The following is a 14,129-nucleotide window of genomic DNA, read 5'->3' on the forward strand; positions in this document are numbered from 1 at the left end:
AAAGCTTGGATACAATTTAGGTTTTCCCATTGAGATAAACATCTGGACTTGTAAGGCAAAGGGAAGGAGAGGCTACATTTCTGTGACATGTTGGTAGGCAAACACGTTCCAACAGATGTGTTTACATCAGTCAGACTCCATACGTCACTTTTTGAAGGCATCTGTGGTAATAGCAGAAGTTTCCTGTCCTTTGGGTGGTAGCTCTAGTGATACAACCTTACAAGGCCTGTGGCAGTCCTCCAGTTTCTGCTCCTCTTGCCCTTTTATCTACTCCTTTTTTTGTGAAATAGAATAGTTTCTGCTTCCTGTTCTAAATCATGAGTGATATGCATATAGGCCACGAATATAAAATCTTAAAGATGGAAGGACCTTCTCTGAGGCATCAACTCTATAATTACCCAGCAAATCCCCAAACATCTACCTCCTAAATATCTCATATGTCCAATCTCTATTCTCCTTTCTGCTGACATTGCTCTAATTTAGGCCCCCCACATCTCTGCCTAGACTTCTGAAATAACCTCCTGGGTTTTGATATCCTCGATTGTGGTTATTGTCCATTCTAGTTTCCATGTGAATCTGATCTTTTCTGATCTTATCACTCCCTTGTGCAAAATTCCTGAATGCATCACCACAACCCAGAGGATGGTATCCAAACCCTTGAATGTAGCACTTCAATGCCCTTCATAATCTGGGACCTGCCTGATTAATTCATCTGCTATTCCCATCACCTTCAGTTCAGTTCAGTTCAGTTGCTCAGTCGTGTCCGACTCTGCGACCCCATGAGTCACAGCATGCCAGGCCTCCCTGTCCATCACCAACTCCCGGAGTTCACTCAGACTCATGTCCATCTAGTCAGTGATGCCATCCAGCCATCTCATTCTGTCATCCCCTTCTCCTCCTGCCCCCAATTCCTCCCACATCAGAGTCTTTTCCAATGAGTCAACTCTTCGCATGAGGTGGCCAAAGGACTGGAGTTTCAGCTTTAGCATCATTCCTTCCAAAGAACACCCAGGACTGATCTCCTTTACGATGGACTGGTTGGATCTCCTTGCAGTCCAAGGGACTGTCAAGAGTCTTCTCTAACACCACAGTTCAGTAATGTCTCTGCTTTTCAATACGCTATCTAGGTTGGTCATAACTTTCCTTCCAAGGAGTAAGCGTCTTTTAATTTCATGGCTACAATTACCATCTGCAGTGATTTTGGAGCCCAAAAGAATAAAGTCTGACACTGTTTCCACTGTTTCTCCATCTATTTGCCATGAAGTGATGGGACCAGATGCCATGATCCCATCACCTTACAGTTCAGCAACACTGAACTAATTGTAGCTTGTTCTATCTTGTTCTCTTTTTTGTGCATTTGCACATATTTTTCTTTCTATTTTATGTTCCTTGCCCATCATCTACCTAAGAAACCTCTATTCTTCCTTCAAGATTCAGCTTTCTTCTCACTTCCTCTTGAGGTTTCTCTCACTCCTCTTCCAGGTGGACCTAGATGTTCCTACCTGAGTGCGAGCACTCCACTGAATCATACTTCCACTGTGACTCTGATCACCTCTCTCCATTAGACTAAATATTTCTAGATGGTAAAACTGTTCTTTCCATCTTTGAGCCCCCAACAGACTACTACAATGCATGACATTGGAAGCACTCAGGGAAGTGGACAGAAGGGAAGGGGGGAAGAGTAGGAAGAAGGTATATAAAAACAGGAAAAGTGAGACGGGGACAGAGCCAACATTCAGTGACTTTGAAATTCTGCCTGTTTCAAACTTTGAAACTCATATTCTCCAAGAGTTAACTCATCTCATAAAGCCCTCCTAAATTTCTAGAAAATTGAGACTTTTTTTTCCACTGTTGGCCAAGCAAAACCTTTCATTATAGTCCAGGTGCATAGCCTTTGTTTACATATTCTATAATTCCAGAGCAAAAAAAAATGTTTAAAAACCATTATTCCTCTAATCTCCCAGGAGGTTTATTTTACAGCTTTAATAACCATATCATAGTTACTGCTTTATTTTTTGGAACTAGAACCACAGACTTCATTTTTGCCTTTACCTTTTTCCTTTCTTCCTCTGCCCCGCACCAACTTCCCTGCCCCTGTTCTCCTATGCCTACCACACTCAACCTTTCTCTTCCAAGTTTTCTCTTTCCAGTGCTCTACGTCATGAAAAATACAAGTAAAAAGGAATTTTTACTTTAAGAAAAATAACTCCTCCCCTTTCCCAATTTTTACATCAAAAGACATTCTTAAAAGCCATTCTCTTCTATGTTTAGAGAACTATAACTTCTCTGGGGAAAGAAGGTGGTTGATTAAGAGTAAGGCCACTTAGCGCCAAACATTCCAAGTAAGTATAAGTGATCTGTTATGGTAGGTTTTTATGTAGAAGGCTTGAATTCTTGTTCCAGTTCTTATACTTATAAACTCTGAGACCCTGAAGAAGTAATTTCTAAACTTCTTGGAATGACAGCCATTTCATTTGCAATTGAGAGCATTAGATAGATGATTTATAAGGTTCTTACTGCTCTGGGGTTCACTGGCTCTGCTATTTTTGGCATCTTGAATAACCAGAAGAAGTCAGATTCAGTATCTTACTATAGCAAAAGTGGTAAAAAAAAGAAAAAAGAGCATAAACATTTTTTTAGCATAAACTCTTAATGTATATCTATGTCTTCTTGAGTGTTAAGATGAGGATCGTGACATACAAACCTCAGCTGATTATTTCTACTGAAAAAAATTTAAGCATTTAGGGATATGTTCTGAAGAAGTTCTCTCCAGATCCTCCTACAGGCAACAATGGTGAAGAGAGTGGCCATCATTGGAGCTGGTGTCAGTGGCTTGGCCTCCATATGGTGTTGTCTGGAAGAGGGGCTGGAGCCCACCTGCTTTGAAAGGAGCAATGAAGTTGGAGGTCTGTGGGAATTCTCGGTGAGTAAGACAATAGAAAGTGATGGGTTTACACTGCAAATCAAATGTGAACAGTTCTTTCAGACTTGATCACAATGCTCCAGATGCTCTGGAAACTAAAATCTTCTCTCTCCCATCCTACTCAAGTCCTATCATTTAAAACTATGTCATACCAGCAAGGCTTATCCTGAAGAGGGCTTCTCCAGCTCATTAAGTGTTGCCATCTACATGGCAGAGCCCAAATCTCTAGGCTTTTAAGGGGTAAAAGGGTCAGTAGTTAACAGAGCTTCCCCATGTAACTGAAAGATCCTGTGCCTATTGCTATTAAATCCTGAGAACATGGGCATGGGGGTGGGGGACTTGTGAAAAAGAAAAACCTAGACTGGGGTCAGAAGTCCTGAGTTCCAGTATCAACTCTGATTTTTTAAGCAGACAGATTTCAGGAAAGTCACTTTTTTTTTCCCACCCTTCAAATGCTCATTAGTCAAATGCAGGAGTTGAAAATTAAGTTTATTCTAACCTGCCTCCTAGTTATAGCAGGATATGATTTTTTAATTAATTCATGTCTATTAGGCACATATTATAAGTTATTATAAATGTTGATTGTGTGTGGCATGTACATGGATATTAAATACTCTTGTCAGGCCATATCCAGAGAGAAAAATGATTATCTCTGCCATTCGGTTCATTGCTAGAAAAACAATGTAATCAGGAAATATTCATTATAAACCCAATTCTTAAATTTCAAAAAACAGCTTTGGGAAACTTCCAGACTTTCTGTCCTGAACTTCTTAGCCATTAGGATTAGATATAGATGATACTTATTTGGCTTGAAGATATTCTAGCCACATCATTTATCTTGTAACCTCAGTCTGTCCTGATCTCTGTATTGTGGAACCTGCAACAATAGGTTGCTCTGGGGGTCCTATAACTCTGAAAATATTGCATGAAATACAGACCATAAATTTGTATTTTCCACTATGAAATAACCGATGTATTTTTTTTTATGAATTCAATTTTTAATTTACATTTTATTAAGGAGACATGACCAATTAATCTAAACCATGAAATGGTTGTTTACTGCCTTATTCAGTTCAGTTCAGTTCAGTTCAGTCACTGAGTCGTGTCCAACTCTTTGCGACCCCATGAATCGCAGCACGCCAGCCTCCTTGTCCATCACCAACTCCCAGAGTTTACTCAAACTCATGCGGGTCAAGTCAGTGACGCCATCCAGCCATCTCATCCTCTGTTGTCCCTTTCTCCTCCTGCCCCCAATCCCCCCAGCATCAGGGTCTTTTCCAATGAGTCAATCTTTGCATGAGGTGGCCAAACTATTGGAGTTTCAGCTTTAGCATCAGTCCTTCCAAAGAACACCCAGGATGGATCGCCTTTAAAATGGACTGGTTGGATCTCCTTGCAGTCCAAGGGACTCTCAACAGTCTTCTCCAGCACTATAGTTCAAAAGCATCAATTCTTTGGTGCCCAGCTTTCTTCACAGTCCAACTCTCACATCCATACATGACCACTGGAAAAACCATAGCCTTGACTAGATGGACATTTGTTGGCAAAGTAATATCTCTGCTTTTGAATATGCTATCTAGGTTGGTCATAACTTTCCTTCCAAGGAGTAAGCATCTCTTAATTTCATGGCTGCAATCACCATCTGCAGTGATTTTGGAGCCCCCAAAAATAATTCTGACAGTGTTTCCACTGTTTCCCCATCTATTTCCCATGAAGTGATGGGACCGGATGCTATGATCTTAGTTTTCTGAACCTTGAGCTTTAAACCAACTTTTTCACTTTCCTCTTTCACTTTCATCAAGAGGCTTTTGAGTTCCTCTTCACTTTCTGCCATAAGGGTGGTGTCATCTGCATATCTGAGGTTATTAATATTTCTCCCAGCAATCTTGATTCCAGCTTGTGCTTCTTCCAGCCCAGCATTTCTCATGCTGTACTCTGCATATAACTTAAATAAGCAGGGTGACAATATACAGCCTTGGCGTACTCCTTTTCATATTTGGAACCAGTCTGTTGTTCCATGTCCAGTTCTAACTGTTGCTTCCTGACCTGCATATAGGTTTCTCAAGAGGCAGGTCATGTGGTCTGGTATTCCCATCTCTTTCAGAATTTTCCACAGTTTATTGTGATCCACACAGTCAAAGGCTTTGGCATAGTCAATAAAGCAGAAATAGATGTTTTTCTGGAACTCTCTTGCTTTTCCAATGATCCAGCAGATGTTGGCAATTTGATCTCTGGTTCCTCTGCCTTTTCTAAAAAACCAGCTTGATCATCTGGAAGTTCATGCTTCACGTATTGCTGAAGCCTGGTTTGGAGAATTTTGAGCATTACTTTACTAGTGTGTGAGATGAGTGCAATTGTGCAGTAGTTTGAGCATTCTTTGGCATTGCCTTTCTTTGGGATTGGAATGAAAACTGACCTTTTCCAGTCCTGTGGCCACTGCTGAATTTTCCAAATTTGCTGGCATATTGAATGCAGCACTTTCACAGCATCATCTTTCAGGATTTGAAATAGCTCAACTGGAATTCCATCACCTCCATTAGCTTTGTTCGTAGTGATGCTTCCTAAGGCCCACTTGACTTCACATTCCAGGATGTTTGGCTCTAAGTGAGTGACCACACCATCGTGCTTATCTGGGTCATGAAGATCTTTTTTGTACAGTTCTTCTGTGTATTCTTGCCACCTCTTCTTAATATCTTCTGCTTCTGTTAGGTCCATACCATTTCTGTACTTTATCGAGTCCATCTTTGCATGAAATGTTCCCTTGGTATCTCTAATTTTCTTGAAGAGATATCTAGTCTTTTGCATTCTGTTGTTTTCCTCTATTTCTTTGCATTGACTTATTAGAAGTAATTAAGTGCTGCTTGAGCATCTATTTTGACAGAGTTTTGTACTAAGTCCTGGGATGACAAATATGTGTCATAACCACTTTATGTAAATGGTTTCTACTTCATTTGGTGTAGCAAGCTTTAATAAAGGTCCACAATCTTGTGACAGAAAAACTCATTTAATAGCAAAACCTGTCCTGAAGTCATATGGTCAGGAAACATGATTGAACTGATACGATGCTATATATATGGTCTTTGTCCAACTCTGTGTTTTGCTGTAATAATTTTATTACATTTGATGATAAGGTGTTGCACCAGATCTCACTAGAAATATTAAGGAAAAACTTCAAAAATCTACAAATTCCAAAATGTTAATATATCTGGTCCTAAGAGTACAAACAAAAGATTATATAGTCTTTTATATATATATATAATATATATATATATATAAAACACTTTTAAGTTAAAGTTTATAACAAGATAGCCTGTGGTGACTGTTAGTTAAATAAACAAGTGCCTTGAGATTTAGATGAGGCTGGACTCCTAAAATACTAGCAAGTCAAGAGAAATTTCCTATAGGGATAACACTTAGCTGAGACTTGAAGGATGTTCTCAGATGAGAAACGTAAAGAACCATCATGTGACACAGCTCCAGAAAGAGGGGCATTCCCAACAGTACAGACACCAACAGTGTGCCAGCATCAGGTGGGAAAGGCTTCTAGGTAGCAGTGATCAGCAATCCATGAAAGGTGCAGGGAAGGCAATGAATACAGTGTGTCCACGGATCTATAACTTAACCAGTACAGCTAGATCAGAAAATTGATTTTAGGAAGCACTAGATGATAGATCAATATGATTCAAAGTCAGACTCTGGGTTATCCACAAGAGGGAAAGATATCTTTTTCATAAAGTCATTGTGTATAAGCAGAATTATTCTCAAAAGCCCTGTGGGAGTATGTTGCTGCTGCTGCTGCTAAGTCGCCTCAGTCATATCTGACTCTGTGCGACCCCATAAATGGCAGCCCACCAGGCTCCCCCGTCCCTGGGATTCTCCAGGCAAGAACACTGGAGTGGGTTGCCATTTCCTTCTCCAATGCATGAAAGTGAAAAGTGAAAGTGAAGTTGCTCAGTCGTGTCCAACTCTTAGCGACCCCATGGACTGCAGCCTTCCAGGCTCCTCCGCCCATGAGATTTTCCAGGCAAGAGTATTGGAGTGGGGTGCCATTGCCTTCTCCGTGTGGGAGTATAAACATATACAAATATTCTAAACTTTAGCCCTCTCCATACACCCCACTTCTTCCTTCTTTTCTAAGAAAAGTTCCTTGGTATGCTGTATTATCAGAGAGGAATTTTTGAAAAGTGTGTTACATTAATCTTTTATCTTGCAAGTTCTGTCATGTAGAAGGTATTCTGGAAGAGAGAAACTTGAGAATTCTGCACTTTTCTCTGTGTGCTTTTTCTGTAAAATAAAAACCAAATGGGATTTAAAAACCAGCAGGCTGAATGTGAGTGTGTCTTAAATTTTATACACTCTAATATAGGACCTCATGACCTCAAAAGATTCTGTGTGCCTATAATAAAAGGTTGCTCAACAAGCCACATACAATAGGTCATTTGGATTCCAAAGGGAAAAGTATTGAACCAGAACTATCTGAATGAATGAACACTCATTCATTCCTTTATTCATTCAGAAAATGCATATTTGAGTTCATTATGCATAGGGTACTACATTAGGCATAGCTGCAAAGAAGAGGTAGAGCAGGCATGCAGTATTCTAAAAGCGGAGAGAAAAGAAGTCTTAGAGTAATCATAATACAAATGAATAAACAGAATATGATTAGGATAGTAAATACAATTAGAGCTTGGTGAAAGTAGAGATGACTTCCAGTGGGTGGGATGGAAGATAAGGAAAGGCAAGAGACAGGGACAACTTTTGAGCTAGATCTTGAAGGTTTATCTAAGCAAGCTTGCTTAGATATAAGCAAAAATGGGATTGATAAAATGGGAATATGAAAGATGATCAACCAGACTGCTAAAATGCATGCACAATAGTTTTGAATTAGTCTCTGACCTTGCCCTCAAGTTACTTATGTTCTAGTGGGGATGATAGGAGATGGACACAATTACAACCCAAGACAGACAATGCTAACATGCCCCATAGCATGACATCTTGTCCTAGACATCTAGGTCTAGGACAAGCTCTCTCAGCCAGTGGGGAGCATCTGAGCTTAATTTCCTCCCTACTGGCTCAAACCACCCCACATATTTAAATAATAAAAATATGAACTCTCTGGAACTAGTTAGTGTCTGTTGTTACATAATATTTTTATTTTCCTCTGTTTGTAGAACAGTCTTTTAGGGAAAATTCTAAGGAGCTATAGGGAACATAGTCTTCTCTTCTTGTGTTAAGTTCGGCTGGAGTCCAGTGGTGAAAGAGTCTAGTAATTCATTAATGATGGAAATAATTCATGGTCTTATCACCTCTCAGAGCAAAATCATACATTTTTTAAACCAGTCTCCAACCCACAGCTCAGCCCTCCCTTTAGTGGGCAGCTTAGAAAACTCTTTCTCACAAACATTAACACAAGTTACTGGCTAGGGGTGAACAGTGACAGACCCAAACATGAGAACCCACCAAGGCAAAGCATTCACTCTTTCTCTGACCTTAGCAGAAATTTCCAAGTGTGGTTTAAAATGTTAAAATCTCTGGGCTTAGTTATCATGAGAAATGCAGCAACCATGAGTAGAGGAAGTTTATTTTTGTCACTTAAGGGGAAACAGTGAAGACTCAAGCAGCCCCCCAGAGACACAGTTCTCTCATTTGGGGTTGTTGGACTGGAGGGAGTTAGCTGTCTTGAATCCAGGAGCAATATAACATTTCATCTTTTTCCTTCCTTTCATGAGAATTCCTTCAAGATTTGGGGAAAGATGGCTTGCCAGCTTTTAGATGTACTTTCAAGGCAGCACATTTTGTGAACTTTTATCCTATTCTTGAAACAGAGAGGAAATGTTTGTTTTGAACTTAGCCTTCCACTGCTCCTCAAAAGAAGCCACTTTTCAATTACATGGTGGCTTTACTATAAGATGCCAAAATTTAACACCAGTTCTAAGACTTCTTGTTTCTTCTGTTTCTTTGGTGAGGAGTGAATGCCACTAGTTGGTGAGTTCAGGAATTCCTCAAACACAGAATTCATTTACACTACAGAAGTGGTCTTCAGGCTTGGTCCCTGGACCAACAGCATCAGCAGCACAGGGATCTTATCAGAAATACACATTCTCAGGCCTCAACCCAGACACAATGAGCCAGAAATTCAGAAGTGGGACCCAGGAAGAGACAGTCTAAGGAGCCCTTCAAGAAATGACTTCTTTAGAGAGTTCTATGGCTAGTGAAGAGAAGAGTTCACCGAATTCCATACAGCCAATCAAACAGGCTAAAAGCCACAGCATCCATTGGACATTTAATTATGTTCTTGAAAATGAGTGAGATCAGACCCAGTGCTGTGACTGGGGGGGAAAAAAAGAGCTAAACTGGAGCTAATCAGAGTAAAAGGACCAAGACGGAAGATTCACCAGCTCTGTGGCAGGTGTTGTTGAAGGCTTTCCTTTCCATGTCTTACAGACAGCACTCAATTTTTTTCATGTTGTTTTCTTTTTTTTAAACATATGGAAAAAGTTTCAATCAACTGAGCATTGAATAGTCACTTAGGGGAATACCATTCTTGGTTTCCTTTTTAAGCCTTATTATTCTTCTTCAGTTTGGTCGCTCGGTCATGTCCAACTCCTTGCAACTCCATGGACTGCAGCACACCAGGCTTCCCTGCCCATCACCAACTCCCGGAGCTTACTCAAACTCATGTCCATCAAGCCAGTGATGCCATCCAACCATCTATTCTTCTGTTGTCTTATTCTCCTTAGGACCATTCAGAAGAAGGCAGAGCCAGCATCTACAAGTCTGTGTTCACCAACTCTTCCAAAGAGATGATGTGCTTTCCAGACTTCCCATACCCTGACGATTACCCGAACTACATGCACCAAAGCAAGGTCCAGGACTACATAAAGACATTTGCTCAAAAGAAGAATCTTTTAAGATATATACAGTTTGAGGTAAGGACCTTATAACGTGTGCTGTTGACATCAATATGTTTAAGGATTAGAGGAAAAGCAGAGATACAGGGATACATTATCCTAGAAAATAGAGTCAAAGGTTTGGACACCTCACCAACCAACTGTTGGTTCAGATTATAAAGTACTCATGAATTGTTTTTATTTCTCCTTAAAACATGTTCTCCAAAGTCTCTAAGAACTTTCAAAACATCATAGAAAGTGGTGGAGGCAGCTGTACCAGCCTAATGAACCTTCCACCCTCACACACTTATGTTTTAGAAACAACCCCAAAGTCTCTAGTTCACACTTAGACTTCTGTAGGTCCAATGCCCAAGTTGTGATTCTAATAGATGTGGCATTTGTTAGAGATTCTGCCTTTAATAAGAGTGTAACAATGTAAAAGGATAATTTTATTGCCCTCATTCTTCACACACTTAGTCCCTTAGATTAGAAGCCTTACGAGTTATGGCATAGCAGCATTGTTTCCATAATTATAAGTAATTCTTCACATTTGTTTAGAACTCAACTTCAATCCATTAGTTATGTGCAGAGCACATATATATAGTGGGAAAAAAAAAAAGAAGCAAAATCATAAATTGGAACATTACTTAATATTTTATTTATTTATCTTATTATATTTTAAATAATTTTACTTATACCAAGCTCTGGGAGTTGGTGATGGATAGGAAAGCCTGGCATACTGCAGTCCATGGGGTCGCAAAGAGTCAGACACGACTGAGTGACTGAACTGAGCTGATATCAACATAACAGTCTTACAATGGAAGTGACTAATATTTCCAAAGGATAGTGTCCTTATATTGCAAAACAGAAATCAAGGATTGAAGCCTGAGATAATCTCATATTATTGGAGTAGATAGAAGAGGAAGCTAGAGAGGAAGAAGCCATGGATGTCAATGTAGGGTGACAGCAAGCAAATGATATGGCACCTTCATAAGATTCATAAGAATACTCACTGCAATATATCCCAAATCTACTAACTACATGCAAAAAAAATAAATATACCCCAGTGAGTAATTATTCTTGTGAAGTTTGAAGATTCACTGTGACTTCCTATTTTAATGCCTTTCCACACTATCCTCAATGAACATGAGAACACAGCAATTATTTTCTCCACAGAAATACTGCAAGGAACAAACAAACAAAAAACCTCATAGAACTGTAAATAGAAGCAATTTCTTTCTGGTTTTCTTTAAGACCCTGGTTACTAGTATAAAGAAATGTCCCAACTTCTTGATCACTGGCCAATGGGAAGTTGTTTCAGAAAAGGATGAGAAACAAGAATCTACTATTTTTGATGCTGTAATGATCTGTTCAGGACATCATGTGTACCCCAATCTACCAACGGATTCCTTTCCTGGTAAGTTTGGGAAATATATAAGAATCTTAAACACAAACATCATGGAATAAGATAGAGTTTTCCACAGATTGCACATAATAATCATTCTTAATGTTCCAAATATTTTTTTAAAAATTTGTCTGATGATATGTCAAATATACTCATCATTGGCCTCATCCTAAAAGAAACAAGGACTTGCAGGTCAGAGATTAAATGAAGACACAGGTCTGTAGAGAAGAAACTTGGGTCTTAAAATTTCATCTATATCCACATTTTGCAAATTAACTTTAAAAATCACAGTAAGTATGTAAGTATTTATGTGTGTGAGTGTGTAGTGATACATTTCATTACTCTGCAGAAGTGGCAAATAGCAAATAAATACATAAGCAACCTCCCTTCCTTTTTCCTTTCTTCATCTTTCTTCCTTCTTTCCTCCTCCTCTCTTCCCCCTCTCCTTCCTTCCTATCTTCCTTCCCTCATTCCTTCCTTCTTTCTTTGAAACAGGAATGCATCCCCTCAAAAATATTAGAGCTCATATGTCAGAGGCTGATGTTCATGAAAGTGAAAATGAAAGTCGCTCAGTTGTATTCAACTCTTTGCCACCCCATGGACTATACAGTCCATGGAATTCTCCAGACTAGAATACTGGAGTGGGTAGCCTTTCCCTTCTCCAGGGGATCTTCCCAACCCAGGGATCAAACCGTCTCCTGCACTGCACGCAGATTCTTTACCAGCTGAGCCACAAGGGAAGCCCACGTTGTTCATAAACCAAGGTAATTAAAAGAGTAGAGATTAAGGAAGAATAGTAGATTGACATAACTAATGCTAAGAGGCAGCATATTTGGGGGTTCTGAATGTAGAATACCCGGGCTCAACTCCTTATTCTACTAGATACTTACCATGTAACCCTAGACAACTCACTAAACTTCTTTGTCTCAATTTCCTTTTCTTTTAAAATAGAGATAATACTAGTACCTACCATTCAGAGGTGTTATCTGGATTAAATGACTAAGACAAGTAAACCCTCAACAAATAGTATGCTGCTACTGCTGCTAAGTCGCTTCAGTCGTGTCCGACTCTGTGCGACCCCAGACGGCAGCCCACCAGGCTCACCCATCCCTGGGATTCTCCAGACAAGAACACTGGAGTGGGTTGCCATTTCCTTCTCCAATGCATGAAAGTGAAAAGTGAAAGTGAAGTCGCTCAGTCGTGTTCAACTCCTAGCGACCTCATGGACTGCAGCCTACCAGGCTCCTCCGTCCATGGGATTTTCCAGGCAAGAGTACTGGAGTGGGGTGCCATTGCCTTCTCCAACAAATAGTACGGTTATTAGCAAATATAAGTTCAAATTCCTTAAGTTTTTTATGACGTCTTTAAAAGTAATTAGTTAGGGATTTAGTGCCAAAAATATCCAAAAGGATAAGTGCATTTCAATTAGGGAAATTTTTTAAATTAAAATTGCTAATAGGAGAATCAAACATTTAAAAATAGTGGGGGGAAGAAAAGTGACTCTTAATTGCTGGTAGCAGGAGCTCTGCCCCTGGCAAAGGTCATGAGGAAGAAGGCTTGGCATACACAAAGGCGAGATCGAGCCTCAGGAGTCCCCCTGGAAATTCTCGAGCATCTACCCCCAAAACCAGAGTCTGCCTACTTTCTGCTTTGTGCTCTCACCTACACCTCTGACTTTACGGGGGGCTGTTCCCCACTACCTCTCTCTGAAACAAGAGTTAACTTACAGCTCCAGTTAATAATTCCTGAGTGTGACAGTGTTTCAACCTACAAACTCCTTTGGAAATCCTCTAGCCTACCTGAATAGGTTTTTCTGGCCACATGTGATTGTTCAGAGCCTCCCAGCTGTGAGAGGCAGGAGATGTTCTAAACTGTCTAAACACAGATTCCTTTGAGCAGTTAAAAGATTGATTAGAAATTGTATTGGTGAAGGGTTTTTCATTTGTTGGGCCAATGTTTGCTGCTAAGTCTCCATATCCCTCACCTGCTGTGTCCCTGGCAGTGTATTGATTAATATAATTGGTGTAAGTAGTAGCTTTAATGTTTGCAACCTTGGACCCTTGAGTTAATTCTTTTTCTTGTTATAGCCCACCACACCTTTGCCCTATAGGAATGTAACTTTATCTAATGCTTTTGGAGGGTGGCGCTTGACTAATCACCTTTAGAGAAAAATAAGTTTTCTGAAGAAAGGGTCTTAAAATGTTAACAGGCCTCCAGGCCAGAAGATGATGCAAAATCACCTAAACTTTTGCATATGATAAGTTTGCAGGAAGAAAGCCTGGCATACTGCATGACTCTACCCCTTCCCCCATTATCCTCTATGCATAACTTAAGGTATAAAAACTACTTTGGAAAATAAAGTGCAGGCCTTGTTCACCAAAACTTGGTCTCCCCATGTCGTTCTTTCTCTCACCTTCTGGCTGAATTATTCAGCCTCTTTTCTCCACTGAATTTCCTCACTGAGCTATCCTTATTTCAGCCTCTTTTCTCCACTGAATTTCCTCACTGAGCTATCCTTACTTAACCACTCTTTATATCCTTAATTAACGTTTAGTTAAGCAATTGTTTCCTGATCCTCGCCGACGCCGTCCCCGCTTCGAATTCCCTGGATCCACCGGGGCTGGACCCCGGCACTTAATCATTTCTTCTGGAAGTCAACTCAAACCACTCTCCGTGTTCTGTGTAGGCCTCGACCGATTTCAAGGCCACTACCTCCACAGCCGGGACTATAAGGGCCCAGAAGTGTACAAGGGGAAGAGGGTCCTCGTGATTGGCCTGGGGAACTCAGGATGTGACATTGCTGTTGAGCTCAGTCGTCTGGTTACACAGGTATGAGATCTAAAAGGTCTGGGGAAACAAACTTAGGATGGCTATGCTACAACAGCAGTATCCGAAGCATTGAGGATGGCAT

General features: G+C 40.2%; 1 protein-coding gene across 1 annotated transcript in view; it reads left to right on the forward strand.

Moving 5' to 3' along the window:
- The first annotated feature begins 1,896 nt into the window (after positions 1 to 1,896).
- LOC133227733 (putative dimethylaniline monooxygenase [N-oxide-forming] 6) overlaps positions 1,897 to 14,129 on the forward strand; it is a 29,845-nt gene continuing 17,612 nt past the window's right edge. Inside the window, exons 1-4 of the mRNA XM_061382588.1 lie at positions 1,897 to 2,923; positions 9,664 to 9,852; positions 11,068 to 11,230; positions 13,905 to 14,047. Of these exons, the coding sequence (XP_061238572.1) occupies positions 2,792 to 2,923; positions 9,664 to 9,852; positions 11,068 to 11,230; positions 13,905 to 14,047 (627 nt within the window). The 5' untranslated portion in view covers positions 1,897 to 2,791. The remainder of the gene's footprint in view (positions 2,924 to 9,663; positions 9,853 to 11,067; positions 11,231 to 13,904; positions 14,048 to 14,129) is intronic.

Source organism: Bos javanicus, chromosome 16, assembly GCF_032452875.1.
Source record: "Bos javanicus breed banteng chromosome 16, ARS-OSU_banteng_1.0, whole genome shotgun sequence".
NCBI lineage: Eukaryota > Metazoa > Chordata > Mammalia > Artiodactyla > Bovidae > Bos > Bos javanicus.